Genomic DNA, 27924 nt, shown 5'->3' on the forward strand with positions numbered 1-27924 from the left:
AATGGCCTACATTTAGCTAGGGTGAGATGCCAGAGCTTCCCTGGCATGGAGGAGGGAATCCAAAGGCCTAGGGAGATAGGAATGTCGGACTGGATTCATCCCGTGTGACCTGCACACCTACCTCCCAACTACGGATTTCCGGAAGACCCGGAAGACGTTCCTTTCACTAGGGCACCGAGAAACCCCTTAGTAAGAGGGGCACTCACGTGCTTGGAAGGCTTTGGGATTGTTCTCCTTGACGGCATGCATGGTGGTGGGGATGCTGCCGCTGAGGTGGGCTCCCCAATTTCAGTGGAGATGATGGGATTCCAGAGGAGCAGAGGCCAAACGGCAGGAATCGACCACAAAAGGCAAGGGGGGTGCATCCACCGAGAGAGACAGCAGACGTGTACCCCCAATCAGAACACCTTGGTCCCCAGGGGTCTCTAACAGTGGTTCACTGAACACAGTGCTCCTAAGAGTACTGACTGATCTATAAAACAGGGGCGGGGGGGGGGGAAACAAAAACAAAAAAACCTTTAGGCCTAAGAGCCAAAACCCTGACTTGAGTCCCAACTGTGGCTAGGAACGGCCTCTCACCTGGTTCTCAGACCCAAGTCAATTCACAGGCCAGACCCCTTGACTGCAGGGAAGGCTGGGTCTGAGACTCCTCCCCCAAGCCTTCCCAAATCCCAGCTCCACTGCTCAGCTGTGATACTGGAACTGGAACGATGTTAAGCTGGTCAGGAGAGGGCGCTGGAGGGATGCTGGAAGGAGGGGGGTTTCTCTTCGTAGTTCCATAGTGCTTCCCTTCTTTCTAACCCCCTAGGCACCTGGCTGGCATACGACACCGGTGGAGCATACCGGCTGCAGTGTCAGCGGCACCCAGCAGGCAGCTTCCCGGGTGAGCTCCTCAGGTATCCTAACAGGCTTCCCAGAAACTTCAACTTCCCCACAGGCAGCCTCCCAGCTTTCCCCGGGAGTCCAGCCTGCTCCCGCCAGTGTCCCACCAGGTTCAACAGAACCCCGTGCAAGCAGCTTCCCAGCGAATCTCTGGCACGCCAACAGGTGGTTTCCTGCCCACCAGCCTCGGTCCAGCAGCCCAGGGTAACCCAGTGAACCTCTCAACCCTGGAGCAGGTGCAACCACTACAGAACCTTTAGGTTATTTGCTGATGGTAAGCTTGGAGAGACACGCGTCTGGAGGCCTGGAGAATTTCTGTACTCTCATTTTTCAGAGCCAGAGTTACCAGCACACTTATGAATGTGTGTTTAAAAGGGGCACACTGCCCCCTAACTTTGCCACAGACTCCCCTGTTCCCTACTATTACGCCTAGTGTTTCTGCACTAATTATGGCTCCTACACGGCCCCTGTGGGTCTTACGGTCGATGACACATGCCTACCAGGTTCTTAACTTCAGGAGACGAGGCTCCTAGAGAGGTGCTGGGAAAAAGCTTCCCCTCAGCAGTGCTGGGGAATGTGAGACACCCCCTGGATACAAGGGACCAAACTCATACAGCTCTGAGATGCACTGGGGCTGTCACACCAACCACCCGTCCTCAGGGTGATCTCTGTGTCCAAAATAATCCTGCTTTCCAGCCCATGGGATTCAGCCCACTAAGCGTCAGTCATTCGCCGAAGGTCTTGGGCAGCAACACAAACTAAGCCAAAAGGAGACAGAGTTTTTCCCTATCATCTTCTCTCCCCGTCCCCACCCGCCCTCTTAATGCTGGCAGACCCCAATCCTGTTCTCAACTCACCCTACACAGTAAGGCGAAACCCCCAGATTCAAGGTGGCTTCAGTTACAAGGCCTTTATTTCCACACCCAGCAGACTAATGGGAGGCAGGCAGTTCCCCTGGAAGTTTGACGTGGAAGCTGGACAAATCCAACGAGAGTCACATGAGGCCCACAAGGTCCCTGAAAAAAGGTAAACCATCCCTGAGAGCCACAGAAAGGACGCAGCTGAGGCCCTCCTAGCCAATGCTGGGTCACACCCACGCCCTAACTAGTCAGGAAGGAGAGGAGGCCCATCAACAGGCCCAGGCTGCTCATGGGTCCCTCCAGGGACTGGAACGAGCACAGGTGACGAGTCCCTCCCAGCTGGCAGAGTGGTGAGATGGCTTCTGTCATGGGCCCTGCCAGCGAGAGAACTCTGGCAAGGGCCCCGGGGCAGGTGAGAGCACCCGAAAGCTCCCCACACACCTAGCACTCATCAGGAATATCCCGTTTGACCCTACGAAGCTCTGCTTCCAGCCAAGGGCATCCTCACAGAGGCTCCCTCACCTCGTCTCTGGCACGCGTCCTGTTCCGCTGAACGAGGAGAGAGCACGTTCCCTGCACACTTAAGGCGTTTCCCCAGCATGAACTTCGTGATGCTTACGAGGTGAGGCCCTTGACTGAAGGTTTTCTCACATTGGCTGCACTCATAGGCCTCTCTACCGCAAACGTTCTGCTGCTAAATGAAGAAGCCTCTTGGGTGGAAGGCCTTCCCCCACCTCTGCATCCATGAGGTCTTCCTCGAGGGTGAACCTGCCAGGGGTGAATGGGGTTGGACCTGCAGCTTAACGCTTTCTCACACTGGACATACTCAACAGACTTCCATGCAGCACAAGATTGACGTTTTGGCAGGAAATTTTCCCACGTTTGCTGCACTCCTAACACTTTTCTGGGCGGTGAACTTCCAGTGTAAATCAGAGCACACCTTTGGCAAAACGCTTTCATTCCATGCATTCAAAGGGACTTTCTCTAGTATAAACTTTCTGAGGCCGACTGAGCTTAGAGATGTCGCTAAAGGTTCTCTGATGTTACTGCACTCATCAGGCTTTTTTTTTTGGGGGGGGGGGCGGGGGCGGTGCTGCACCCTTTGGCTTGCGGGGATCTTAGTTCCCCGACCAGGGATCGAACCCGTGCCCCCTGCAGTGGAAGCGCGGAGTCCTAACCACCGGACCGCCAGGGAAGTCCCAGGCCTTTCTGCTGTGAACCTTCTGGTGCCAAACAAGACTGTATCCTTCGCTGAATGCATCCTTCCCACGGCGGCTGCACTCATAAGGCTCTTCTCCAGCGTGGATTCTCCACCGTTGAAAGAGGCGGGGGTTACCTGCACTCAGACCTGCCCCAGTGTGGCGGCCGTAGGCTCCCTCCCACTTGCCGTACAGTCCGGGGTGAGCGGTCTCCCAGCCTGCGGCGCTCCTGCCGGCCTTCCCCGTCCTGGTGCTGGAGGAGGCCGGCGCTGGACCCGTCCTCCCCGCACACTAAGGGCTTCTCTGACACGTGGATCCACAGTGCCTCGCCACGAGGCCCTACCCTGCCCGCCTCTGCTGGGTTTCTCTCGGCTGGGCTGCTTTGGGGCCGGGAGCGCTGAGGCCGAAGCCTCTCCCCCACGCCTCCTCACTGCAGCTTCTGCCCGCGGCGGCTCCCCGGTGCTCAGCCAGGAGCAACTCGTCTTTCCAGCCTGGGCCACACATCTCAAGGAACGCGCCCAAGCAGACGGACCTGCGAGGGGCGTCCCGACCTGAGATGCGCTTACAAAAGCGCCCCGCTCGGCCGGTGCCTCCCGCTCTACGCCACACCGACCACCCGGGGCCGCAGGTGCCAAGTTCCCCCACGTCCAACCTCCACGCAGCAGGCGCCGGGCCACTCCTCCTGGGAGAAGCACAGGCCACATCCTCGGAGACCACGCGGCCCTGCCGCCAGGGGAGCCCCAGCCGAGAATCCTCCAGGACCACCCCACCCAGCTCTCGGGTCCTTCGGGCGACGGCCTACCCCAGAGCCGACGGGATCCCAGGAGGACGGATCCGGAAGTCCGGCCCCCACCTCGTCCACACGCACAGGAACGCCCCACCTCCCGGGTCCTCATTGGCCCTCCACGTCGTGACGTACATCACAACGGGCGCTGAGAAACGGCGTTCCCACGTGGGGCGGGGCTTCACCTCCTCTTAAAGGAGACGCGCCAAGATTTCCGCGGCAAGTACTCAAATGCCACTTCCTTTCGGGCGGTAGCTGCCCCCGCGGCTGTCCGAGTACTTCCATAAATTAGGTAAATTCTATTTTCTAGGAATGTGTCCATTTCCTCTAAATTTTCACATTTACTATCGTAAAGTTGTTTATAATATACCCTTATCTTTTTATATGACCTATAAAATTGCCCTTTTAAATTTTTAAGTGATTTGTATGTCCTTTTTGTCTTGATTAGTCTCTGGAGGTGTGTCCATCTCTTCCTTAGAAAGCAGCAGCTTTGGGCTTTGCTGCCGCCCTCTGTTGGTTGTAATGAATTCTGCTCTTTATTATTTAGCTTTCACCCACACACACTTCCCCACCCTTCATCCCCCCCAATAGCGCTTATGGTAGTAGGTGCATGTTATTAGGACTGTGTAAATACTAGTCACAGCTGAGGCATCTAGTATTACCGTGGTAACTTTTTCTTTCTTGCCCAACCTTTTGTTTTCCTTGGAGTTATGTCCCTTGGTTTCCTAGGTACTTGTCAATAAATCAATCCCAACTCCTATCTAAACATGTTCAGAGACAACAGTTATTCTAATAATTAAGGCATCTTCTCTGGGGCCTCAGCCCCTCACATCTAGTCTCGATCGGGTGCCTTCTGTGCCTGATGCACAGCTGTCGTCCTCAAGGCTTTCACTGTGTTCCTGGGAGTCACCTTGCCTCTTTGCGTTGGATCCACATTTCCTGAATACCAGGTTTTCTCCTTTCTTCGTTTACCCCTTTGTTCTGGAAGAGTACATCCTCTAATAGTTTCTTAAGAAAGGGTGTGTGGAACATACATTTTTAAAGAAACTACAGGTCTTTTTAGCATGACTTTTATATGCATTTCCTTCAGAATTCTGAAAGGTCCCAATTCCTCTGTTATCCAATGTGACATTTGAGGATTCCAAAGCTATTTTGATTCCCGATACTTTGTATGTGTCCTGTTTATCCGCTCCAGAAGTTATAGAATCTTTTCTCGCCAGCACTCTGAAATTCCACAGTGATGTGCCCTGGCTGGTCACCAGCCGTGGTTAGTACTTGGCCAGTCCTTGTAATTTGGAAACATAGCCTTCATTCTCAGAATTTTCTTGAATTATTTACTGGAATCCACTGTTAGAAGTGTGTGATTTTCTTTAGCCACATTCAGTATTGGTATCTTTAGGTGTTTCCTTTTAGGCTGGTGAGATCTCTCAAGAAGTCTCTTTCTCCTTTATTTCCTGCCTGGAGGATACAGCCTGTTTCTGAGCTGAGGATTTTACATACTGAAGGCCGATGTCTCGCCTCCCTCAGTCTCCCGCTGGGCTGGGGCAGGAACAACTGCTCAACTGTGTGGAGTGGAGAGTTGTAACTGCTTCTGAAAAGGGCCTTCAGCCAGCCCTCCTGCTTTCACTCTTTCACAACCACTTCTAGAGGCACCTGGAACTGCCAATCCCAGAGCCTCTGGGAGCTTTGCAATAAAATCAGATTCTCAGATGCTCTCATTTCTTTTTTACAACGTTGTCTCCTCGGGTATTTCTAAGTCAGTTACCATTCATCTGTTTTCTTGAGAGGTTCCAAAATTTTGTTGCTATTTATAGTCATCCTAGTGGATTTATGCCTTTTAAAAAAATTAAAATTCCCTGTAACTTTAATGGGATTTCAGGAAGGAGCTATGGTAAATGGCCACATCGAGCTGTAAGAAGTCTGGGAAATGAAGACCTATTCAGAGAATTCAAGGCTCCAGCTAGAACTGTGGGTCTGTTATCACAGATGGAGACAATGAAGGAAAACCAGCAATCTCTGCCACACAGATGCAGCTGGTTTTGAGGTAGACTGAAAGTGAGGCCATCTTTCAGTAGAGCAGGAGAAGTGTACATATGGGGGTAGGGGGTTGGGCATCGGTGTGAGGAACAAAGAAAACATCTGAAACAGCAAACAGAGAGACATGCCAGGGAGTCACTGAGAGATGAATAAATGCTTTATTTAGTTCATTCATTCCCAAAGCTTCACACCACACCATCCCACTTTCAAACTAAGTCACAAAGAACAGGGGCCCGCAGTCTCCACCACCTCCCCACCCGACAGAGCACTGCAGGGACAGTGTCACCCTGATTGAAAGTCATGTGTTTCACACACTTTTAGGAGCACACTCTCTTCACACTAGAAACCCCACCAAGTAAAACAGGCTCATCCATCAGTTTAAACCTGTGCAACATTTTGGGTGCCTCCCTAGAGCGCCAGGGTCCCCCAGAGCAGTTTAAAACTCCTGTGTTAGATAAGCCCTTCTCTGCGAATTAGGAACTCTCCAGAGAGCCAGCTTCTTCTACCTGAAGTTCATGTACAAAGATTTCACATGGTCAATTCTTCTATCCAATGAGATAAACAGTGCACTAAATTAAGGCATTGGGGGGAATTAAAGGGGAATAAAGCATTTACTAAAGTTACAATAACACATCAAAGATGTCCATTGTATTTCTGAAAGCTCTTAACCAGGCACAAGTGCAAAGAACAGTCAGGTCCCAGCTGCTGCGGGCAAGCACGCAGTCATGACCAGAGGAGAAGGAGAAGCTGAGGGCTGACGGTCAGCATTCCCCTTCAGCACGCGTGCAGGCACACGGGCCCCAGCGCGTGTCACACCTCACGTGCCCGGCACCAGACAGAAGCAGCGGGAGCCGTGCAAACACGCGGGGCGGAGCAGGGGCACTGCTGGCTAAATCACAGCAGCAAACTGATGTTATACACAGGAGAACCGTGCCCACAAATACCACACTAAACTGCATGGATGGCACACGCATACGTCACTTGGGAGAGATCTGAAATCCAAGCAACTTAAAAAAGCTCCCCAAGCATTCCAGACACTGAGCGATTACAAGTTAAGGCAACAGAAGTCACCCTTCCCCCCGCCTCTCTTTTCCATCCGACTGTCTTCCTAGAATTTATAGCATATATTCCGCACGTCACTGCACTTCAAACTCTGCACGTCCCCCCCGTGGAATTCTCCTAGGACATGATCCCACTAACCACTCATGTGTGCACATCAGTTATTTTATTCCACATCAAGAGAGTCAGGCTGGGGGCGGGGGATGAGGAGGGAAGTGAGGCATCAGCGAGCGAGGGAGAGAGAGGTCATGGGGCCAGATGAGGCACTTCCAAGCTGGCGGGGAATCCAGACCACTCGGGACTGGCCGCTGAGTGGCAGGCGGCTGAGAGGGGCACAAGCAGAAGCCGGCAGCCCCGGCGCCAGAAGGCTCACCACCAGCGCCGGCGCCAGCGCTCGGGGATGCCTCAGGTGCCCAGGCCTGAGGTCAGGGGCAGCCTCGCTGAGGAGACCACACGAACCTCCCAGGAGTGTCTCTTAGGGGATTCGGGGAGGCCAGAGGCCCATCACCCCAGGGTCGTTGCTCTGCGGTGGGCAGGACACAAGCACGCACTTCCTAACAGCTCACACAGTGATCTCAGGGCTTGTTCTTGGACTACCAGGCAGAGCAGACGCTGGGCTCTCCTTCAACCATGTACAGGCTGTTTCAAGACTCCGAGAGAAATTCCTCGGCACGTAAACATACACGGTAGCGAGACTGCGGGTCCCCGACGCTGGCTTTCAGAGACAGGCAAACTCAATAAGAAATTCTGCGCTTTGACAAAAGGGCAGCTGACGTTTTATTCTGCAACCAAGAGCATTTTAAAATGAAAATATTGCCCTCTAGTATCACCTTCATTATATAAGAGGACATTTTATCACCCAAATTAGGAAGGACGTAATCTTAGAATAAAAGACAACCCTTTAAATTGAATGAACTTGACTTCCTATATTATTTAACATGTGTCCTTGTACTTCGACCTGCACAGGAGGCCTATGCCGTGGGCGCCGTGACTCTTGCTGCCCCCTGGGGCACAAGCCCAGCTGACCACCAAGATCACAGGCTGTCCCAGCACCATCATGGCCTCGAAGACCCATCCACGGAGAAGAGGGACCACGCTCACAAGGACAGCAGTGTACACGTCGCAGGCATGGCTTAAGTGCAAAGTGCTTTCACATACGCTCTCTCACGTGCCCTCCCAAAAGCTCCATGGGAAAGGCACGGCCAGACCCGGCCCGTGTAAGAGAGCAGCCTCCCTGGGAACAGGACCTGCTCAAGGCCAGGCAGGAGGCAGCAAGCACAGGAGAGCGCTTCTCTCTAGGGCCGATTTTCCTTTGCTCAGCCTGACCTTGGCTGCAAGTTCCTCTCTTTCTATTTACGCGTGAACCTTTTATTTGAAGAATCAATTCACGGAAGCAAGAGGAAAAAATTAAAATGAGGGCACTCAGGCCTGATAACAGAAACATATTCAACATCAGGAAACTGCTAATTGTCCTTTCCTTTTCTAAAACTACCTGTTTAACAACAAGCGCATGTTGACTACAACTTATCAAATGTCAAAAGAGAACATCAAAAAATAAGCATCACTGCCTTAAACCCTTTTCTGGAACAAGGTAGGGCATACATAAGTAAATAAATACATAAATAGCATAAGTAATATGAAAAGGCACAGATATGTATGACACTGATGGTTCTGGAAATACATGCAGAAACGCCACCCAGGATGCCACAGCTGAATTCTCAGAGGTGTCAGCGCTGCCTCCACCACACCCCGCCCGCCCGCCCCCCGCCCGTCCGCAGCAGCCAAGGCCCAGGCACAGGACTCCGTTCAGTGGCCGGCAGGCACCCCAGCAGGGACAACAGCAGGACACTGCCGGGACTAGGCTGGGGGGACCTCGGGCTCCTTCCCATTGGTGCATCATGCCCCTCCCTGCGGAGGGCTCTGGGGCCGCCGCCTCATCAAGTGCCACCACACTTCCTGGCTGTGTGGGGCTGGGGCCCCAGGGCTCAGAAACATGATTTTATAAAGTGCTCTGATGGAGAGGGTGACTCTTGCCTATTCTGGATCCTATCGCTGCCAACAAAAGAGAAAGGGAGCTTTAGCAAAGCGCCACTCAAAACGAGCAGGAACGGCCTTAAGCAGCTATCTACGTTATGCTCAGATTCAGGTTTGGCAGCTGTGAAATGTCAAACTAGAGCCTGAACCTCGAAGTTGCTGGGATTGTGAAAAAATCTCTAAAAGTTGGCTGCACAAAGAGAAAGCCAACCTTTCTCTGCAAAGGAAGAGCTGAGGCCCTGGCCCCTGCGGGCCGGCCCTGAGCACACCATGCTCGGGGGCCCCACTCCCCGGCTCAACCTCTCCCCAGTCCCACTGCCTCCCCGGTCAGCTCTGGGCCAGGCCCAACAATGAGCGTCGACTCAGTCCACTCCTTCCAGAGAGATCCCAGAAAAATGGTTCCAACCCCCAGAAGCAAGCCCTGCACTCACTTCACCTGCAAAGGAGGCTGACGCCCACTCTGCTGGTGCAGCCCCAAGGTCGCATCGGCATGGCTGGGACCCCCGCACTGGCAGCATTCCCAGATGCGGCTTTCCAGAAGGTCTGAGAACAGAGACACCCTCCTACCCAGGGCCAGGCTGGGGAGGCTCTGTCCCTAACAGACCCCTGAAGAAAACACCAAGCAGGGCAAACTCAGAATGTCCTGCAAGCCTGCAGCAAGGCTCACCCGCAGGGATCCCGAGCCAAAGGGCAGCTGCAAGAGCTTAAAAGTAAGGGGAGGGGCTTCCCTGGTGGCGCAGTGGTTGAGAATCTGCCTGCTAATGCAGGGGACAGGGGTTCGAGCCCTGGTCTGGGAGGATCCCACATGCCACGGAGAGGCTAGGCCCGTGAGCCACAACTACTGAGCCTGCGCATCTGGAGCCTGTGCTCCGCAACAAGAGAGGCCGCGATAGTGAGAGGCCTGCGCACCGCGATGAAGAGTGGCCCCCGCTTGCCACAACTAGAGAAAGCCCTCGCACAGAAACGAAGACCCAACACAGCAAAAATTAATTAATTAATTAATAAACTCCTACCCCCAACATCTTCTTAAAAAAAAAAAAAGTAAGGGGAGCTAACCACTCCTGATAACACCTCTCTCAGCCCGACCATGGAGGTGACAAGCCAGCGCTGACACACCCCCAGTGACACGAAGTCCCCTCCAGCGGCCCAGCCCACCTCTGGGTGGCTCGAGCTTCCACACAACCCTTCCCTAAGTGCAGGCAGAGCCCCAGCTCCCCGCAGCTCCTGGCCCAGCCGCAGCCCAGCTCGGGTGTGGTCCCACCACACGTGCCACAGGAACGCAGCTGATGCCCGGCCCGGGCTGAAGCCCTGCAGCACTCAGCTCCGGCTGCAAAGGGCCCCATCGGCCGCCCACCCGCAGCGCCTCTCCTCTCAGGAAGCCTCTCCTGACTCCGAGCTCTGAATGCGACCAGCCAAGCAGGCTCCCCGTCCTGAGAAGCAGCACACAGCCCAGGCTCGGGCCTCAGACGCCATCCAACACTTACGCCTTGGCCACCGCCTGTAATGAGGTGAAGCCTCCAGCGGCTACGCCGGCCCCCCCAAATCATCGACGGCCCCCCCTCAGACCTCATACGTTCATATACGGGCCAGCCTGGCTTTCCAACACACGTCCATCCATGACACAGGAGGTGGCGTTCAGAATTCCATCCTCGAGCCACAGAAGACAATGGCCAGACACTGCCTGTCTGGTCGGTGAAGACACATAATGACGCTAATAATTAAATAAACCCCTATCATTAGTTCAATTGTTACAAATTAGATTTCTCTTATTGCAGAAAATCCAAACTCAGATTTGAAATCTGCCCGTTTCTAAACACTTCTAAAGGTCAGAATCACCACAGATCCACACAATGGCCCTGAGGCCTCAAATTACCAGATGTGATTTCCCTGGAAACAGCAGCACCTGGATGCTCCAAAGAGGCAGCCTCTGGCCCACCTGTGCCGACATGGCCACACACCTGGCCACGCAGCCCAGGTGTGAGTGAGCCCTGCCCACAGCCGAGCCGTCCGTCAGGTGACAAGCCAGCTCATTCCTCTCACTTCTCACCACCCCCAGCAGGCCAGGGGAAGCCCTCTGACCTCACTGCTATCCCCTTTCTTCGGTTCTAGGAGCAACTACCAAGACATTAGGTCCAAAAAAGTGAAGATCAATCAACCAAACAGCAGATGTTTTGTCCACTGAACACAAAGCAACTGAAAGCTTAGAACCATCCAGAAGATGACTAAAGTTTGCACTTTCTGGTATGTGCAGCGACGAGAAGACAGCGCCGCAGGCATCTTCCTCTTTTAGAACTGGCAGTGAATGCTGTTGGACAGTCCTTGGTCCGAATGTAGGCAGTCAATTACTGGCTATTTCAGCGTTGGCCTCCTAAAATCAATCAACTGTCTGGAAGCTCCCCAAAGTGAAATGGCAGAGAACTCATGAGACCTGTTGGCATGATGCTAGGCACAGGTGGGTATCAGACAGGCGCAGCGCTGCAGAACTCTGAGCGTTACCTAAAGAGGCTGTGAACAAATGCAAGTATTGACTTTGAGGCAGTAACGCCCACCCATGTGGCCAGGAAACCATCCTTGAATGAAGACAATTAATATGGCGCCTACGCCACAAGGAGAGAACAGTGAAGCGGCAAGGAAACGGGGTGCGCGTGATAAATGTCACACGTCTACCCCAGCAGCAGGGGAAACAAACTAGTAGGTTCAGGAAGTGCATCTCCGTACTTTTATAGCAAGACTCCTTTTCATTTCGCGTCAATCAAGCTGAGAGGCAAACGCAGCAGCACAGCCCTGCACGGTGCTAGTTCCCCCTCCTGGGGAAGTCAGCAGGCCTCCAAGCTCAGCCCGAACTTGCTCACATTTCGAGGCCCATTTCATTAATTTCCAAAACACAGACACTGAGGAAGAACAAAATTAATTTTGTACGAGCCTTTCGGCTGATACCGACCTAAGGACTGTCCGACGCCCCAAGCACCTGAGATGGGATACAATCCATGAGGACGAGGCTGATTCCGCTTCACCAGCAGCCAGGTGGGATCTAGTCAGCAGCACAGGACGTGGTCACAGGGGCAGGAACCGGTGTCGACTGGCTCTGGAGACTGCTTCCTCCTCGCTGCAGTCAGCCGCTGCCCGTGAGTTCTGCTCATACAGCAGGAACTTTTTTATGGGGTCTGGCAGAGGCAGCGAGGGAATCAGATGGAGTCGGTATTTGCCAAGCGCTCTTCTCACGGCCACACGGCACAGATTGAGCAAGGTCCTGGGGACACCTGGAACGCATGGGAAGAAAGGGAGAGACAGAGGGAGAGGTTAAACGCCTCTCCTAACCCTACACACCAAAGGCTGGCTGTGAGGACAAGCGGGGCTGCGCCAACGCTCGCTGCCACTTCCCACCTCCAGAGAAGAGCAGGCCCTGGTGAAAAAGGTCTTGTTATCTGCTCAACTCTGTGGAACTCCCTAGACAGAGAAACAGAGCTGGCCACTGCACGCCCCAGCAGGTGTGACAAACTGCCCTCTGCCCTCTGTCAGTCTCTGCTCTTGGTCCCTCCCAGAAGCTCCAAGGGGGTCTGAAGGGGACGGGCCGAGCAACACAGGAGGAGGGCAGGCTGACAATTTTGCTCTGGGTCAGAACAGCCTCGCCGTGTCTCTGCCTGTGCAACAGGCCTGAACACAGGGAGCCTAACTCTGTCAGCGTGGCTCCAACTGACCAGCCAGCAACTCTTTTGGGGAAGCCTCAACAGGACCATGCTTTAATGACTGGTTTAAGGAAAGCCAGTAACAAGAACACAACAAACATAAGTTCTGCGAGAGCCAAGGGACTGGGGAAAAGGTGGTCACCCAGATGCCCTCAAGACCCAGACGGGAAAGGGGCAGGGTGTGGGCAGGTCAGAGGGCACACAGGGTCAACTTCTGAGTCCTGGAGAGAGAACGACAACAAGTTCCAAGCCACGGATCAACTGCAAACTCCCTGGCCATCAACTTAGTTCACTGGCAAAATCCTTCTTCATGAATAAGCAAACTGTACGCCTCATTCTAACAAAAATCATACTTAGCACACATGCAGAACAATGGTATTTGAGTGGAACCGAAGAAGGGGACATGAGGCGCCCTAGAGAAGGAAGGGCTTGCGATTTGTTGTAAAGCAAAAACACTTAAAAGCCATAAACAGCAGTGAAAGAATTTGGGATCACAAAGCAGCGCAAAGGGGAAAAGAGAACATAATTCTAGGAGCTCTGAGAACATGCACTTTGATAGGTTTCTTGGTATTAAATCTTAGTGCCTGGGAACTTAGAGAAGACCAATCTGGAAGACCGTTCTAGAAAATTCCTAGTCCTCGCTGAAGGCGGTGACCGAGTGCTTAGCTGGAGGTTGTTTTTTTTTAAATTGCTACAACTTGGTTCATTCAATTGACCTGAAGAGACTGCCAGTCAGAGTTCAACTAAGACCACTTACTTCTGGCCTCTTTAAAGACCTGCAGAGCCTCAGGGTCTACCTTCCTTCTGCCTCTCGACTCTGGGCCCAAGGATTCCCACTTCACCAGGTTCAGGTTGGCTCCGAACTCCACAAGCAGGCTAACGAAGGCCGCCTCACAGCCGTGACGCAGGACGGCATCCATGACGCACCCGGGGGAGCCCCTGTAGAAGCCCTGCGTATTGACGGGACCATTGCAGTTGAAGTCTGGGTTTGCCCCAGCCTGCAGGAGCAGCTTGAAGCACTGGAGGTTGTGGTAGGCTGCGCTGATGTACAGGGGGCAGACCACCAAGGAGGTGAGCCGCCGGGAGAAAGGCGGCTGGACGTCAGGAGTCAGGTGGTGGTTGACATCGACATCGGCCCCGTACCTGCAGGGTAGACACACGGACAGTGAGACCTCACAGCAGGCCAACCGCAGTCAACGCATCCCCACGGCACCCGGTGGAGATGGGCCCGAACTCCAGGAGCACTGGGAGCACCAGAGAGCCCCCCAGTCACAGTGGTCCCGTGACCACCAGCAGGCACCACGGTAGTTAGGAACCTTGGAATCCACTCACGCAAAAGAACTCGTAAGGGAGTTCTTTCAAACCTTTGAAGATCCAACAATCCCATGGCTATTTTAACTATTTCAAAGCAAAGAAAAAGAAGGAAAACTTCCAAATTCAGCTTATGAAATTAACAAAACAATAATCTCCAAACCTGACAAAGGCCTCACCATAAAGAAAACCTACCAACTAACTGCACTTACGAATATCAACTTAACAACCTCCAATAAAATGTTAGCAAAGAGAATCTAAAAACATTAAGAAAGCAACATACAATGACCTCATGGGGGTTATTCCAGGGGGTAGTTCTTAAATTAGAAACTCTATTAACATAATCCATCATATTCATAGAACCAAGGGGAAAATCCATGATTATGTCCATAGATGCAAAAAAAAGGGCATATAACAAAACTCAACACTTAAGCATGTCTGCAAATACTTAATAAAAAAGAAAGTAAGGGATATTTCCTTAACATGATAAAAAATATTTCCTCAACCCAGAAGTCAGCCTCTCGCCTAGCAGGGAAACACAAGCAGCAGCTCTGTTGGGAGCAAGGTACACAGCCCCACTTTCCAGCCCACTCGTTTTAAAGACTTTTTTTTTAAGTACTAGTGCAATTAGACAAGAGAAAGCAATTAGCTGACTAAAATTGGAAAGGAAGAGGTAAAACTTTCCCTATTTACAGAGAATATAACTGTCTGGAAAGCCTTAAATAATTAATGAAAATGCAGTTAACAAGCAATGAGAGAATTTATTAAAGTAGCAAGTTTTAAACCAACAGCCTTCTATATACAAACAAAAACAAGTTGAAAGATAAAATGAAAAAGACCTCATTTCTGATAGCAAAATAAATTTTAAAGTGAGATATCTAAACATAAACTTAACAGTATATGTCCAAAATTTGCATGAGTAAAATTATAAAATACTACTGAAAGTCACATAAGTAGACCTAAGGAAACAGAAAGACATACCGTAGTCTTAGACAAGAAGACTCAATATCATTAAGATGTCATTTTCCCTAAGTTTATTATATAAATGAAAATACCCCCCCCAGAACTAAATAAGTTGACTATAAATGTAACTACATAAAAATAACATCCCTGGAGCTACATAAGTTGATTATAAAGTTGATTTGGAAGATCAGGAAAAGATATAAAAATAAAGATTTTTAACATAAGTAAAGTAAAACAATAAGTTACAAATAGGGAGAAATGTTACATCCTTAATATATAAAGACCTTCTAAGAGGAAAAGATCAACAGCTCTATAGATAAATGAGCCAGAGATGGATACAGACACGTGCAAACAGCTCTCTAGCAGATGAAAAGATGCTCAGCCTCACTCATAACAGAAATGCAAATTCAAACTACTCGGAGACACCACTTCTCACCTATCAGATTGGGAAAAATCCAAAAACTTATTGACCGAGCTTTAAAGGAAAGGAAGTCTTATACATCGCTGGGGGCCAGGCATGATGCAGCAATCCCTGCAGAAGGAAATCTGGTGATAGCTGGCAAACTTCCTATGCATGTACCCTCTGACGCACCAATCACAACTCCTGGAATCTAGTCCCAACACACATTTGCAAAACTCTGAAAAGATGCACACACAAGGCAATTCATTAAAACAGTACCCGTAATAGCCAAAGGCAGGAAGCGAGCCACAGGTTCGTCAAGAGGGCCTGGCCCATCCACATAAAGGAGCACTGTACCATCTGAAAAGGAATGAGGACCAGTGCTAAGGACTGCTCTGCAGTGACCTCCAGGACACCCTGATAAGTGAGAAAAGCAGGACGATGAACGTGAAGTATGCCACTGTTTATCCTGGGGAGGAGGCTGCAATACCAATGTGCACATGATACACACCTAGACACATACCTGCCTAATTTTTAATGATGGAAGGATAAACCACACAACTTTTTAAATGGTTATCTATAGGGCAGGGACGAAGCAGATGAGGATAGAAGCTAGACTGCTTTCAATATACTTTGTTTTACAGATTTGACTTTGGAACCATGTAAATACATACTATAAAAAATTAGGGGTTTCCCTGGTGGCGCAGTGGTTGAGAGTCCGCCTGCCGATGCAGGGGACACGGGTTCGGGCCCCGGTCCGGGAAGATCCCGCATGCCGCAGAGCGGCTGGGCCCGTGAGCCATGGCCACTGAGCCTGCGCGTCCGGAGCCTGTGCTCCGCAACGGGAGAGACCACAACAGTGAGAGGCCTGCATACGGGTAAAAAAAAAAAAAAAAAAAAAAAATTAAACAGCAATCCTTAGAAACTGCAAAGCAGAAAGAAATACTTTACCGCAACCATGTACCCAGTTGGTGCCATTGCGTGCTGCCCGCCAGGGCGGCTCTTCCCTTCAGGCACTGAGCCTCCAGAGGAGCCAGCCCATTCCCAGCAGAGTCACCTAGAAGGACCCAGGACAGGATGCACAGCAAGGCAGCCTCGTGCAGCCGCCAGAGGTGGGAGCGTTGATGACAGTCCCTGAGCTGATCTGTATGGCTGCCCGGGAGCTCTCCTCTTCTGACTCCCAGAGACAGCCCAGATGTGAGGATGAATCTCACACAGGCCGACGCAGGGGCCGCCTGACCCGGAAGCCTCCTTTTCCAGCAGAGCCAATCTCTAAACGACTCTACAGGCAGAGCCTTCAGGATCCCCTCAAGGGACCTGCCCTTGTCCTTGCACCCAAGGACGCCCAAATACATGGCTTTCTATGGGACATTTAGGGTTCTCCCAGGCCAAGCACAAACTACCAACTGGGTCATTTTACACTAAGCGGGGGCCGCTGACTACAGCAGGGAGGGCGGCCTGCTCAAGCTGTTGGAGTCCTGGCCGAGTGAAGAGGGTGCTTCTAAGGATGCTGCCTTGCAAGGGTGCTACAGCCCGCGGCGGGGGAGGAGGCATGTGTGGGAGGGGCAGCAGCATAGGAGACTGGTTCAATATGGGGGATTGGCAAAGTAAGTTGACATGTTAAAGGTAAGGGAACCAGGTCTCTCAATGTTGCAAAAGAATAATAAATTTGGAAAGGGAGAAAAGTAGGATGAACCCTGTGGTGCTGGATTGGATTAGAGGCATCAGGGTGAACTCTTCAACTGTCAATGTATAATAGATACAGAAATGTAGACAGAAGCATGTTTAAGTAACCTTAGCTCTGTCCAGTAGGAGAAACTGAAAACAGTGACACCCCATAAGCAATAAGCACTCCTAGTGTCCACACCTTGGCTTTTAAATAGCATTCACCACAAAAAGAACCCAGGATTCCTTGGAGAAATAACTAATTCCAGGGGTGAACCAGGCAAAGTACACAAGAGCCTAGAATAATTGTAACTCCACAGGAAACCATGAGTCTAACATAAATAAATGAATAAATTAAAAATCTGATGAGGAACAGGATATATACATGGTTCCAAAGTACCGAGCCACAAAAATATTTTTTAATCGCTGAGGGAAAAAGAGGAGCTTTACAATGGAAAAAGCTGGCAGACGCCACCTTAACCAGAAGACGAAAGTGAACAGCAGCAGTACTGGGACCAACTGAAACATGTGCAGCCTGAGAGGATGTAATGAGAAGAGCACAGCCCCACTTCCGTGAGACTGCTACCCAAAAGGCGTTACCCACCTCTTCCGTGAGGCAACATTAGCCAGCACCCGTGTACTTGAGCTTCCACTGCCCTAGACAGTGCTGCAATGCCTCACAAATTTTGTCATCACATATTTCATCTGAATTAGGAAATGACAAAATGTAGGCAGTAATGATGATGGGGCCTGACACGCAGGGGCCCGGGCGGAGGGGAGAGCATCGTTTTCCATGCCTTAATAGAAATAGCTGGCCAACACTCACAGCCAGCAATCATGTTTTATCACCCGTCTCTTCAGCACTGTTGCAAGCATCCGAAGGAACTTGCCCCTAGAAGCGACACTGCTGCCTGTCAGCAGCACAGAGCTGAGGAAGACAAAGGACAGCATACAGACCAATGAGCTCACATGACAACCTGCTTCCCCACTGACGCCATGCAGCATCGTCAGCCACTACAAATGCAAGTATCACCCAGTGTTCTCCAAGATATCCTAGGGGTGACAAGAGAAACATTCTAAAACACATACCAAACCAAGCAGAAGCCGATATTTCATTTCACACACTCAATCAATTAAGAGAACTAGATTTCAAGCAGTGACATTGTTTTGCCTCCTTATTCTTACGGATATGTCTTCTAGAATGTTTGTAATTTGGGGCAATATGACAATCTGGTATTAGCTGAGCTGTGGGAAAGACAGTCCTTCATCCACTCATAAAAATACAATGGATGGGATCCAGTTAATTTTAATCCTGAATATTTTCCAAAATTCCCCTACTGCTTTTAGTATCACTGGCAAGGAACCACCGGGACGACTCAATAAATCAGTATAACTTTTGCACATACAGAAATACCACTCCTTACCTTTTTAAAAAAACATCAGTAATATATATCAAGGGAAATGAGAAGTAACAAAATGGAGGTTACTTGCAGAGGGACACCAAATCACAACAGTGACAGAAGAGAGCCCTGCCTATGAGGGACAATGACACAGGGAAGAGGCAGGAGTTGTGTTTAGATTGTGTTTAGATTGTATTAGCTGTTCAGTAACTTAACCCCATTTTCCAAAAGTCAATTATCTGGTAATTTAGAATCCAGAAAACTTTTCAACAGAATAATATATGCTCTTGGTACCTCACTGTAAAAGTAATGTCCTGTACTCCAGCGGGGCAGCAAAATGTCTTAGTAACGTTTCCTCAAGAAGGGCACCTGTAAATATCTCTGAAAGTCAAGCCTGCAGTTAATTCAAAGCAGTTGCGCATCATGAATTGACTGAAATGCCCTATGGGATTTCTGGAACCAAGATGAAATTTCATGGATTGATCCTACTGAAAAACATTTCCAAATTAATGACTTACATTCTCCAAGATGCAAAGATACGGGACTGAGGTGATTTAGATTATCAGGCTAGAAATCCTTCAAAAGAAGGGGAAAAAAGCATCATCACGTCTTCATCACCCTCCAGTATAACCACCATACCATCCTCAATTATCTTTCCAAAACTCAATTCCATAGCCATTTAATATATAAGTCCTTTTGATATAATAAATATATTCTCAGTACCTAATTTAAAAAACGATGTCCTGCACTGGGCGCGGGGGACGCCAGGTCCCTGCTCCTCAGAACACCCCCAGTGCAGCCCGTAATGATGCTGTAACCCTCTCCTGTAATACTTTCCCACACCGACAGCGGGCTACCTGAACTGCACTCAGTCCAGCCACAGAACAAACAGCCTCCAGAGCCGGGGGGCGGTGGTGGGGGTGGCGGGGGCTGCTGGGCAGGGAAGCATCTTTAGTAGAAAGAAGTCACTGGAGACATGAGACTGAGACTGAAAATGCAATCTGGCTCAAATTTTTAAAAAGGTAACCGTTAGTACAATTAAAAGAAGACCAGAAACCGTCTAAAACCACAGAAAGGGAAAGCAAAGAAAACACAGATCATGGAAAAAAGATATAAAATAAAGGTACAGTTAAGACACAGAAAGACAACAGTAATAGACCTAACATCAGCTATGGCAACAATGTTAACTGTATTAAAAAACAAAGAATCCCTTTATCCTACAAAAGCTTCTTGCTTTTCACCCCATTTTGCAGTTCTCGGAGACTATCCACTTCCTGAAGTGTGAAATAAAAGTTCATTTGTATCACCTAAAAAAACAAAAGAATCCCAGACAGTCAAACAGTAAAAGTGAGCTCACAAAGAATAACTTAAACCCACTAAGATGAAAACTAAAAGTTACAGAATGCTACATAAATGAGCCTCAATGAAACCAATGGTTTCCTTTTGGTTTGATAAAGGGCACAATCCATAAGCAAGAACTTCCATGAGCCCAACGAGCATCAAAATACGGTGAGCAAAATTATTAGAAATACAAGGGAAACTGGCAAATCACAACAGTACTTACAGACTAACAGACTTCTCTGAATTTGGGGAAGATCCAATGGTTAAAGATGTAAAAACAGAAGAGAGAGGAAGTCTGAATAACATAACTGAGGCTGTCATCTTGTACTATACAAATAAAACCCTGTGGTTATATACTTTGTTACAAGTATCCACAACAACGTAGTTGGACATTAAAAAATAACTTTAAAAAAGCCCAAAGAAGGGCTTCCCTGGTGGCGCAGCGGTTGAGAGTCCGCCTGCTGATGCAGGGGACACAGGTTTCTGCCCCAGTCCGGGAAGATCCCACATGCCACGGAGCGGCCGGCGTACTGCAAAAAAAAAAAAAAAAAAAGAAAGAAAAAGAAAAAGAAAAAAGCTTAGCAGACACAGCCAAAGCTATAGGCAAAGGTAAATTCATAACCTTGAAAGTTTACCTTATTAATCAAGAAAAAAATGAATAAGCATGCAACTCAGAAAATTAGGGAAAATTTTAAGTAAAATTAAGGAAAATGGGAAAAAATAAAGATAAAAACAGAAATTAATCAGTAAGTAAAAAAATAAGAGAACTGATAAAGCTAAGAAGCAGCTCTTTAGAAAGACTAACAAAATAGACAAATGCTCTAACAAGTCTAATTGGAGAGAGAGAGGAAAAAAAGGCAAATGCAGAAAACAAGAAATGAGAATGTGGCTGCGAGAACGTGCTGATGCGGCCACGCTCCCCGTGGTGGCCATCGCAAGGGCAATGGTGGCCCAGCCCCTGTGGTACTGACCTGATGAGGGCCTTCAGGATGTCTGCCCTGCCCACCCGGGAGGCGTGGTAGACAGGGGTGCTGCGGTGGTGCCGGCTTCCATTGGGGTCGGCGCCGGCTTCCAGAAGGATCTGGGCGCTCTCCAGGTGCCCGTTCACCACGGCCACGTACAGGGCCGTCTGTCCCTTCACGTCCACCAGGTCCACCTCAGCCCCCTTCCGGATCAGGAAGTCCACGCAGTTCCCGTGGCCTGCAGTGGCCGCGATGCGCAGTGGTGTGCAGGGCAGCCAGCCGCAGCACCACACAGACTTCTCGTTGATGCGGCTGAGAGAGAGCACAGGGAGCCAGGCTGGGAGGGGTGCTGGGAGACCGGCCAGCCGCTCCAGCTCCTCTCAGGTGGGATCCTGAGACAGGGAGCAGGAGGGCAGCCTTCGCTTTAATAGTGCTTCCAGGTGCTCGTTTCATGAAATGCTTTCACATAGCCACCCTGCTGGGTCCACGCCTGAGGCAAGACAGGCAATAAATTAAGAGCCCAGTTCTACAGATGAGGAGATTCGAGGCGCAGGTAAGAGTGCTGAGCACTAGAGTTAAGATCTCCAATTTCCTGACTCGCGTCCAAAGCTCTTTGCTCCACGAAGGGGAGAAGGGCCTGCCCGGGAGGCAGCGCAGGATGGAGGACAGCATACCTGCTCGGGACCTGGGTCAGGGCCCCGAGGCCCCTCTTCACCAGCTACTACCTGTGAAGGCCTGAGGCTGGACTGCTCTCTGGGCCTCGGTATCCTCACTGGGGCTAGGTGACCACTGTGGTCCTTCTACCTCTGACACAGCACAAAGGACAGCCTGCAGGAATCACCACACTCCTGGCCAGCAGCAGCAGAGGGAAACCGTCCAGGCTCAGCCCTCATTGCAAGTGACACTCAGACCACAACTCCCCATCAAGGGATGCCAGGGTCATGCAATGCATGGATCCATCATGTCACCAGCTGAGGCTCTTCACCTCAAGCTCCCAGCGCAGCTCTGAACAAAGCTGAGGAATACAGATCACTAAAGCAGTGACCCAGAAACATGCAACAGGTCAGGGTTCCTCCTTCAGCTGGTTACTAGCTTCCACTAGCCAAGGAGGCCAAGGAACGCTCCAAGGACTCATCACCGAAGAACTACATAGCAAGAGCAAAGTATCGTCAAGAAACCAGATTCACTGAACCTGAGTGAAAGAAAGAAAAACGGTACTTGAAAAAGCAATGTGAACATACTTGGTCTATTTTAGTAGCTTAACTCTATTCTACTGTTATATCTGCAAATTTAAGGTTTTCTTTGGACTTGAGTCATTCATGTTAAATATTCGTGTGCAATCCACATCATTTCTCTTTATGATGATCCTTTCTGGCTCTTTGGAGCTTTTTTATTTTTAACATGAATATCTATTCTAACGAAATAATGCTAAGACATTAGAAGGGAAAGAAGAGACACCTATTCTTGTATTGTTAGAAATCCTTCTCTTGGGAACTGTCCACGAAAAGTGGTATAAGTTTCAGTATCAATACACAGGCATTTCTTCTATCAACTCACTGGCATCCTAGCCCTGGAGGGGAAACAGAAACACAGAAAGAGCCTGAAGGATTTTCTGGTCGCAGGTGAGTTTCAAGTCTACTTGAGACTCCAACCTTAGACACACGGAGAACAGGCAGGCTCTGTGCTCCCCGGGTGTCTCGAGTGGGGAAAAGTAACAGCAAGACTCCGATGCCATGAGGGGCTTGAGCCGGTCTGGAGGAGCTAGCAGGATGTGGCAAGGCAACAGGCAGGGCGCTACCAACAAAAGGAGCGTGTCCCTGGGTAATGAGACCGCTGGCCAGAGGCTGAGCCCCAGGCCCTGGAGGCAGATGACTGAGGCCCTGAGAAGCCAGAGGAGAGCGCGTCAGGAACTCTGTACAGGTTTGCTCCATCGGGAAGTCCGGACCCAAAGGGGGATAACGATGCAATAATTAAGGGAGGAGAATTTATGCATGCGCCTTAGGATAAAGAGCCAGAAGAGACTCGCAAGGGAGCAGGGCCGCTGTTGAAGACAGTAATGACGCTGTCGTCGAGGGTAACGTCAGGGAAGCTGACGCCCAGAGAGCACCAGAAGTTGCTGGAACATATAAAGGTGACAGAACTGGACTTGAACTCGGGTCTCTCTGCCCTCGCCATCAGGCTGTCGCCTACAAGTCTGACCACGCTTCCGGCAGTCCCCTTTTATCCCATCCTCGGAAAGTGGAAACACTCAGGGTCTCCACCTGCAAATCGGAGACCGCTGGGCCTCCCTCACAGCTCCCGAGCATTAGCTGCGTGCAGACCCACAGGCCAAACCCTGGGCAGCCCCGGGGCGGGCAGCGGCGCTCACCTCCGGTAGCTCTCCTCCTGCAGCAGGCTCCGGAGGGTCTGGAGGTCCCCCACGTAGGCTGCATCGTGGAGCCTCGTGTCCTCACAGTGCTCCAGCGGATGGTCACAAAACTGCTCCCTCAGCCACTCCTTCAGATTCGGACCTGCACTGAAGAGAGGGGCGCCTGTCAGCTCAGGGAAGCCTTGCCAGCACCAACTGTGAGGGGCCGCCCTCGGCCGCCAGCCCTGCCTCTCCCCAACACGGGTGCTCTCCAACTCTCAAGAACACATCATTCCCCTGCTCCAGAAGCTTCCAGAGCCAGGAAAATGTAAAAAGTTTCCCTTAATGAAGCTAGCACACTCCTGACACCAAACCTGGCGAGGTTTTAAAACTTTGATGGGGTGGGTGATAGTAAGCCCAAACTAGTTAAGGATAAAGATCCTAAATTAAATATTAATAAAGTGAAATTTAAAATATGTATCCAAAAACTCACCGTAAAATTACTCTAATGTATTCCAAGAATGTCTTAGTGTTGGGAAAAACCATATAATCAGCTGCTATGTTACAAAAGGACACCTGACTTCGGCATAACTCAACAGCCTGAAAAACACTGCTGCTTGTAAACCTGAATGACTCTGCCATGTGATCTGGGCAATGGCCTCGCCACGCGGGAGTCCCCGCGAGTGACAAATCTGACGTAACCTAAGATGGGTGTACTTTTCTGAATATAAGCTGCACCGCAGTAAAAAGGAAAATTTTTAAATACATGCATACAACTAGAAAGCCAGCCCTATATAATGAAGATAGAAAACAAAAAAACAATAAAGACTAGAATAAATGGTGAAAACCATACCATGTACTTGAGTGAGAGTCAATGCTAGGAAAATTTTAAGTGATACCAAATAAATTAAGAGGTTTAACAAATCTCTTTGGGGTTTTTATATGAGATGTGACAAAAATCTTCTAGAAGTTTATTTGGAAATAAAAATAAGAATCACTTTTTGGTTTTTTTTGTATGTATGAGAGGAGATCTATCCTACTAGATAATAGAAATTCTCTCTCATCAGAATAAAAAGATAAATAAATCAAACAATCAACTGCCCAGAAAAGAGCTTAGTATAAAAAACTTGGTATGTGAGAAATGGGCAACAAAATCAGTGAGGAATGGGAGGAGTAGCTGCTATAAACTGAATGTCTGTGTCCCCCAAAATGTCCTGCCAAATAATATGCTGGGAGTCCTAACCCCCAAGGTGATTATTAAGAGGCAGGACCTTTGGTAGGTAGGACCTTTACGTCACGAGAGTGGAGCCCTCATGAATGGGATGAGTGCCCTTATAAAAGAGACCCTGGAGAGCTCCCTCACCCCCTCCACCACATGAGGACACAGTGAGAAGACAGCCGCCTAGGAACCAGGAAGCAGGCCCTCACCAGACATCCAACCTGCCAGTGCCTTAGTCTGGGACCTTCCAACCACCAGAGCTGTGAGAAATAAATTTCTGTTGTTTATAAGCCATCCAGTCTATTCTGTTGTTACATCCTGAATGGACTAGAACAAGTACCATTGATCACTGAACAACGCAGGTTTCATCTGCAGGGGTCCACTCACACGTAGATATTTTCAACAGTAAACAGCACAATACTGCACAGTCTGTGGTTGGTTGAATCCACAGATGCCTAGGAACCTCAGATGCAGAGGACCGACTAGAAGTTACATGCAGATCAACCCCCAAGTTGTTCAGTAGTCAACAAATTTGTACAATTAGATACCTACAGCTGACCCTTGAAGCGCATGGTCTGAGCTATGTGGGTCCACTCACACATGGATTTTTCTCACTAAATACATACTACACTACACAATCCGCAGTTGGCTGAATTCTTTTTTTTTTTAATTTTTTATTTTATTTATTTTTGGCTGCATTGGGTCTTTGTTGCTGCACGGGCTTTCTGTAGTTGCGGCTAGCGGGGGCTACTCTTCGTTGCTGTGCGCAGGCCTCTCACTGCGGTGGCTTCTCTTGTTGCAGAGCACAGGCTCTAGGCACGCGGGCTTCAGTAGTTGTGGCACGTGGGCTCGGTAGTTGTGGCTCACGGGCTCTAGAGCGCAGGCTCAGTAGTTGTGGCACACGGGCTTAGTTGTTCCGCAGCATGTGGGATCTTCCCGGACCAGGCTCGAACATGTGTCCTCTGCATTGGCAGGCGGATTCTTAACCACTGAGCCACCAGGGAAGTCCCTGGCTGAATTCTTAGATGCAGAACCTTGAACATGGAAGACCAACTGTAAAGTTTTATGGGGATTTTTGACTGTGCAGGGGTTTGGCAACCCCCATGCCCTGTGTTGTCAAGGGTCAACTGTAATTGAGTTCTTCACCTCACACCGGAGCCCAAAATATCTCTTTATAAACATAATTGCACAGAGAGGGGCATAAGAAAAGAGCATGAACTCAGACGGCCTTCATTCAAGTCCCCACCGTGCCAGCTGTCCTAGTGGTGGACTCTCTCCAATGCTGAAGTTGCCTTTTATATTCAAATCAAATCTCTTTTGAGTACCTACTGTATACAAGGCTGGGCCATAGGACAACAGGGGTGATGCGTACGTTTCCTTACACTCCAAGATTTGATAGTTCAATGGCAGAGGTAAGACACAAAGGCCACAGGCAGGTGGGCAGAGCAGTGGGGGTTCACAAACGCATGGGTCACTCGAGCTCATGCCACAGCCAACAGGCAGGCATCAAGGACCCCTTGGGCCCCCATGCCAATGCTCCTTCGGTAGCTATCCTCCACTGTAGTTATCCCACAGTTTCACTGCACAGGCTGAGAAAGTTCAAAGTAGGGGTAAGATTCAGAAGGTGTAAGGAGACTCTGACAAACTTTTGCTAAGTTCTCCTCTAGGCCTCCCTTTGCTGGCCTCTTTTTGACCCACTACCTGCCCAGCTCAACACAGCCTCCTCTCTCCCAGCTCCAGCTCCAAGGTATCTTTCAGTTTGCATTTTTCTGATCAGCTTCTCCAATGACAACACAATTACTCGACACAGCACTTAAGCTTTAACTGTGGCCCCTCTACTCCCAGGCCTGCAACACACTCAACAGTAAAACAGCACCACCTGGATATTGACAAGAGTGCTTCTGTGTAAGGCAGAGCCGGTCTTCCTGCCACAAGGCTCTTCTCCACACTGGGAAGCAGCTGCCAGTCCTCTTCCCCCAGGTGAACACCTCTCAGTCCCTCCCGCACTCTCACATGAAGTGATGTCCCAGACCCTAAGGTCCTGGCTGCCCCTGGGGTCAAAGTCAATACCAACCAAAGCCCAGGACAGAAAAGGCTTTGTTTGTATTTTTATTCACTGCAGTATCCCCACCCCCAGCCAGGTCCAGCCAATAGCAGGTCCTCAATAAACCGTTTGTTGGATGAATGAATGGATGGAGGGAGGGATGAAAGGCGCTACTTGCACCCGTCTCCAAATCAACATTATACCTTAAATTCTGGCACATTTAAGAGTAATAAGCTCCTTAGTTTATTACTAACTAATAAACTCTTTGGAGGGGTATCTCTCCAGAGACACAGAGGAGCGTGTAAAGTCCAGAGCACACAGAAGCATTTGGTACCCGGGGAAAACTGAGACAACAGACAAGGAGGGAACCTCCGCCCACCCCCCGACCCCGCAGGTTAAGAGGAAGCCTCTCCCGAAGGCGGGCAAACGCACTTCCCCGCAAATTCACATTTGTTTGGCAGGAATATTTCAAGGTGGAGACCCTCAGTCAGATGGCTGTTTTGGGCGCGAGCCTTTCGAGCCGCCTAAACCGAACTATGGCACGGCTGCCTCCTCTGCCGGTGGGCAAGGGCCCCTGGACCTGCTGTGTCACTGACAGCTCGCTGGGGGTGGCGTTATCGCTGTCCCTGGCCTGTGCGGGGAGGGGGGCGGTTGTTGAGGGGAACCGATGCCAGGATGGAGAGAAGGCACCCGCCCTCCCGGGAGCTGACCTCTGGGGGCTCTCCCGACCGCTGCGCTCACAGCTGGAGGATGACCCACGTCCTCTCTTTACAGTTGGGGTCCCACCCAGCCCTAGAGGCCAGCCGGCTGGCAGTTACGGTGCAAGTTCCACAGGAGGGGAAATCGGCGCGAGGGCTGGTCTCGCGAAGCCGGGCAGCCGGGCACCCCGTGAGCCGCGCTGACCGACCCCCGGCTGCGGGGCGCGGCTCCGTGGGCCCCGGCCGGCCGCAGGGAAACACGCAGGGCCCCGGCCCGGGCAGCCGCCCCGGCCCCCCGCCGCCCCGGGGCCCGGCGGCCGCGCGCACGTTACCTGCGAGCCCAGGTCCGGCCCGCCCGCCGCCCTCCGCCATAGGTGCCGGCCTTCGGCCAGTAGGCAACTCGCCTCCCCCGCGGCCCCCGCCCGGAGCGCCTCCCGCAGACCGGAAGCAGCGCGACCGCGACCACTTCCGGCGCCTCGGGCTGTGGGCCGCGTCGGAGGCGCGGCTTCCGGCGGGCGCGCGCCTCCCTCAGGGGCTTCTGGCGCCTCTAGCAGGGCGCCAGGGCGTCCACCTCCCGCTTCGCTCCCGATGTGAGGACGAACGAGCGCCGGCGCTGGGCGCGCGCTGTCGGAGACGCGTGCTCGGGGGTGCGGGCTGTCGGGGGCGCGCGCCGTCGGGCCCCACCGGGGCTGTTTCGCCACAGAAGAAGTAGAGGAGTCTGGGAAAACACGCTCACCTGGGGGACGGAGCTAATTTGCATGTTCTGGGAACTCTGGTTGGTCGGGCCCGTCCCCGCCCCCACGGAAAGGGCGAGGCCTTCTGCCGGGAGGGTGTGGGCGGGGCCGCGGGAGGTTCGCGCCGGTGTTTGAATCGCACCCGAGCCGGGCTGATGGGGCGTCCCCGGGGAGTGCCGGCTGAAGGAGGCCTGCGCCGGGCAGCGATGGCTCAGCGCCAGTGTGTCCCCGCGCGCTCAGCCGGGGGCTGGGAGCAGCCCCGGGAGAGCGTGGACGTGAAGGTGGGGGACTTTCAGCTC

General features: G+C 50.9%; 1 protein-coding gene across 3 annotated transcripts; it reads right to left on the reverse strand.

Moving 5' to 3' along the window:
- Positions 1 to 1777: 1777 nt before the first annotated feature.
- Positions 1778 to 27603, reverse strand: ASB1 (ankyrin repeat and SOCS box containing 1). Of its 3 annotated transcripts, XM_019923572.3 has the most exons (8): positions 27224 to 27603; positions 22952 to 23093; positions 20593 to 20895; positions 13299 to 13684; positions 11797 to 12115; positions 3744 to 7603; positions 2265 to 2510; positions 1778 to 1898 (listed from the first exon to the last, which is right to left on the reverse strand). In XM_019923572.3, the coding sequence occupies exons 1-5, from the start codon at positions 27261 to 27263 to the stop codon at positions 11910 to 11912; spliced, it is 1077 nt and encodes a 358-aa protein (XP_019779131.1). In that variant the 5' UTR covers positions 27264 to 27603; the 3' UTR covers positions 1778 to 1898; positions 2265 to 2510; positions 3744 to 7603; positions 11797 to 11909. The 3 variants fall into 3 exon arrangements, with proteins under 3 accessions (XP_019779131.1, XP_073663129.1, XP_073663128.1); XM_073807028.1 differs by having other exon boundaries at positions 2362 to 2510; positions 3744 to 12115; positions 27224 to 27602; XM_073807027.1 differs by having other exon boundaries at positions 3744 to 12115; positions 27224 to 27602.
- Between the last annotated feature and the right edge of the window lie 321 nt (positions 27604 to 27924).

This window comes from Tursiops truncatus, chromosome 7 (assembly GCF_011762595.2).
Source record: "Tursiops truncatus isolate mTurTru1 chromosome 7, mTurTru1.mat.Y, whole genome shotgun sequence".
Lineage (NCBI taxonomy): Eukaryota > Metazoa > Chordata > Mammalia > Artiodactyla > Delphinidae > Tursiops > Tursiops truncatus.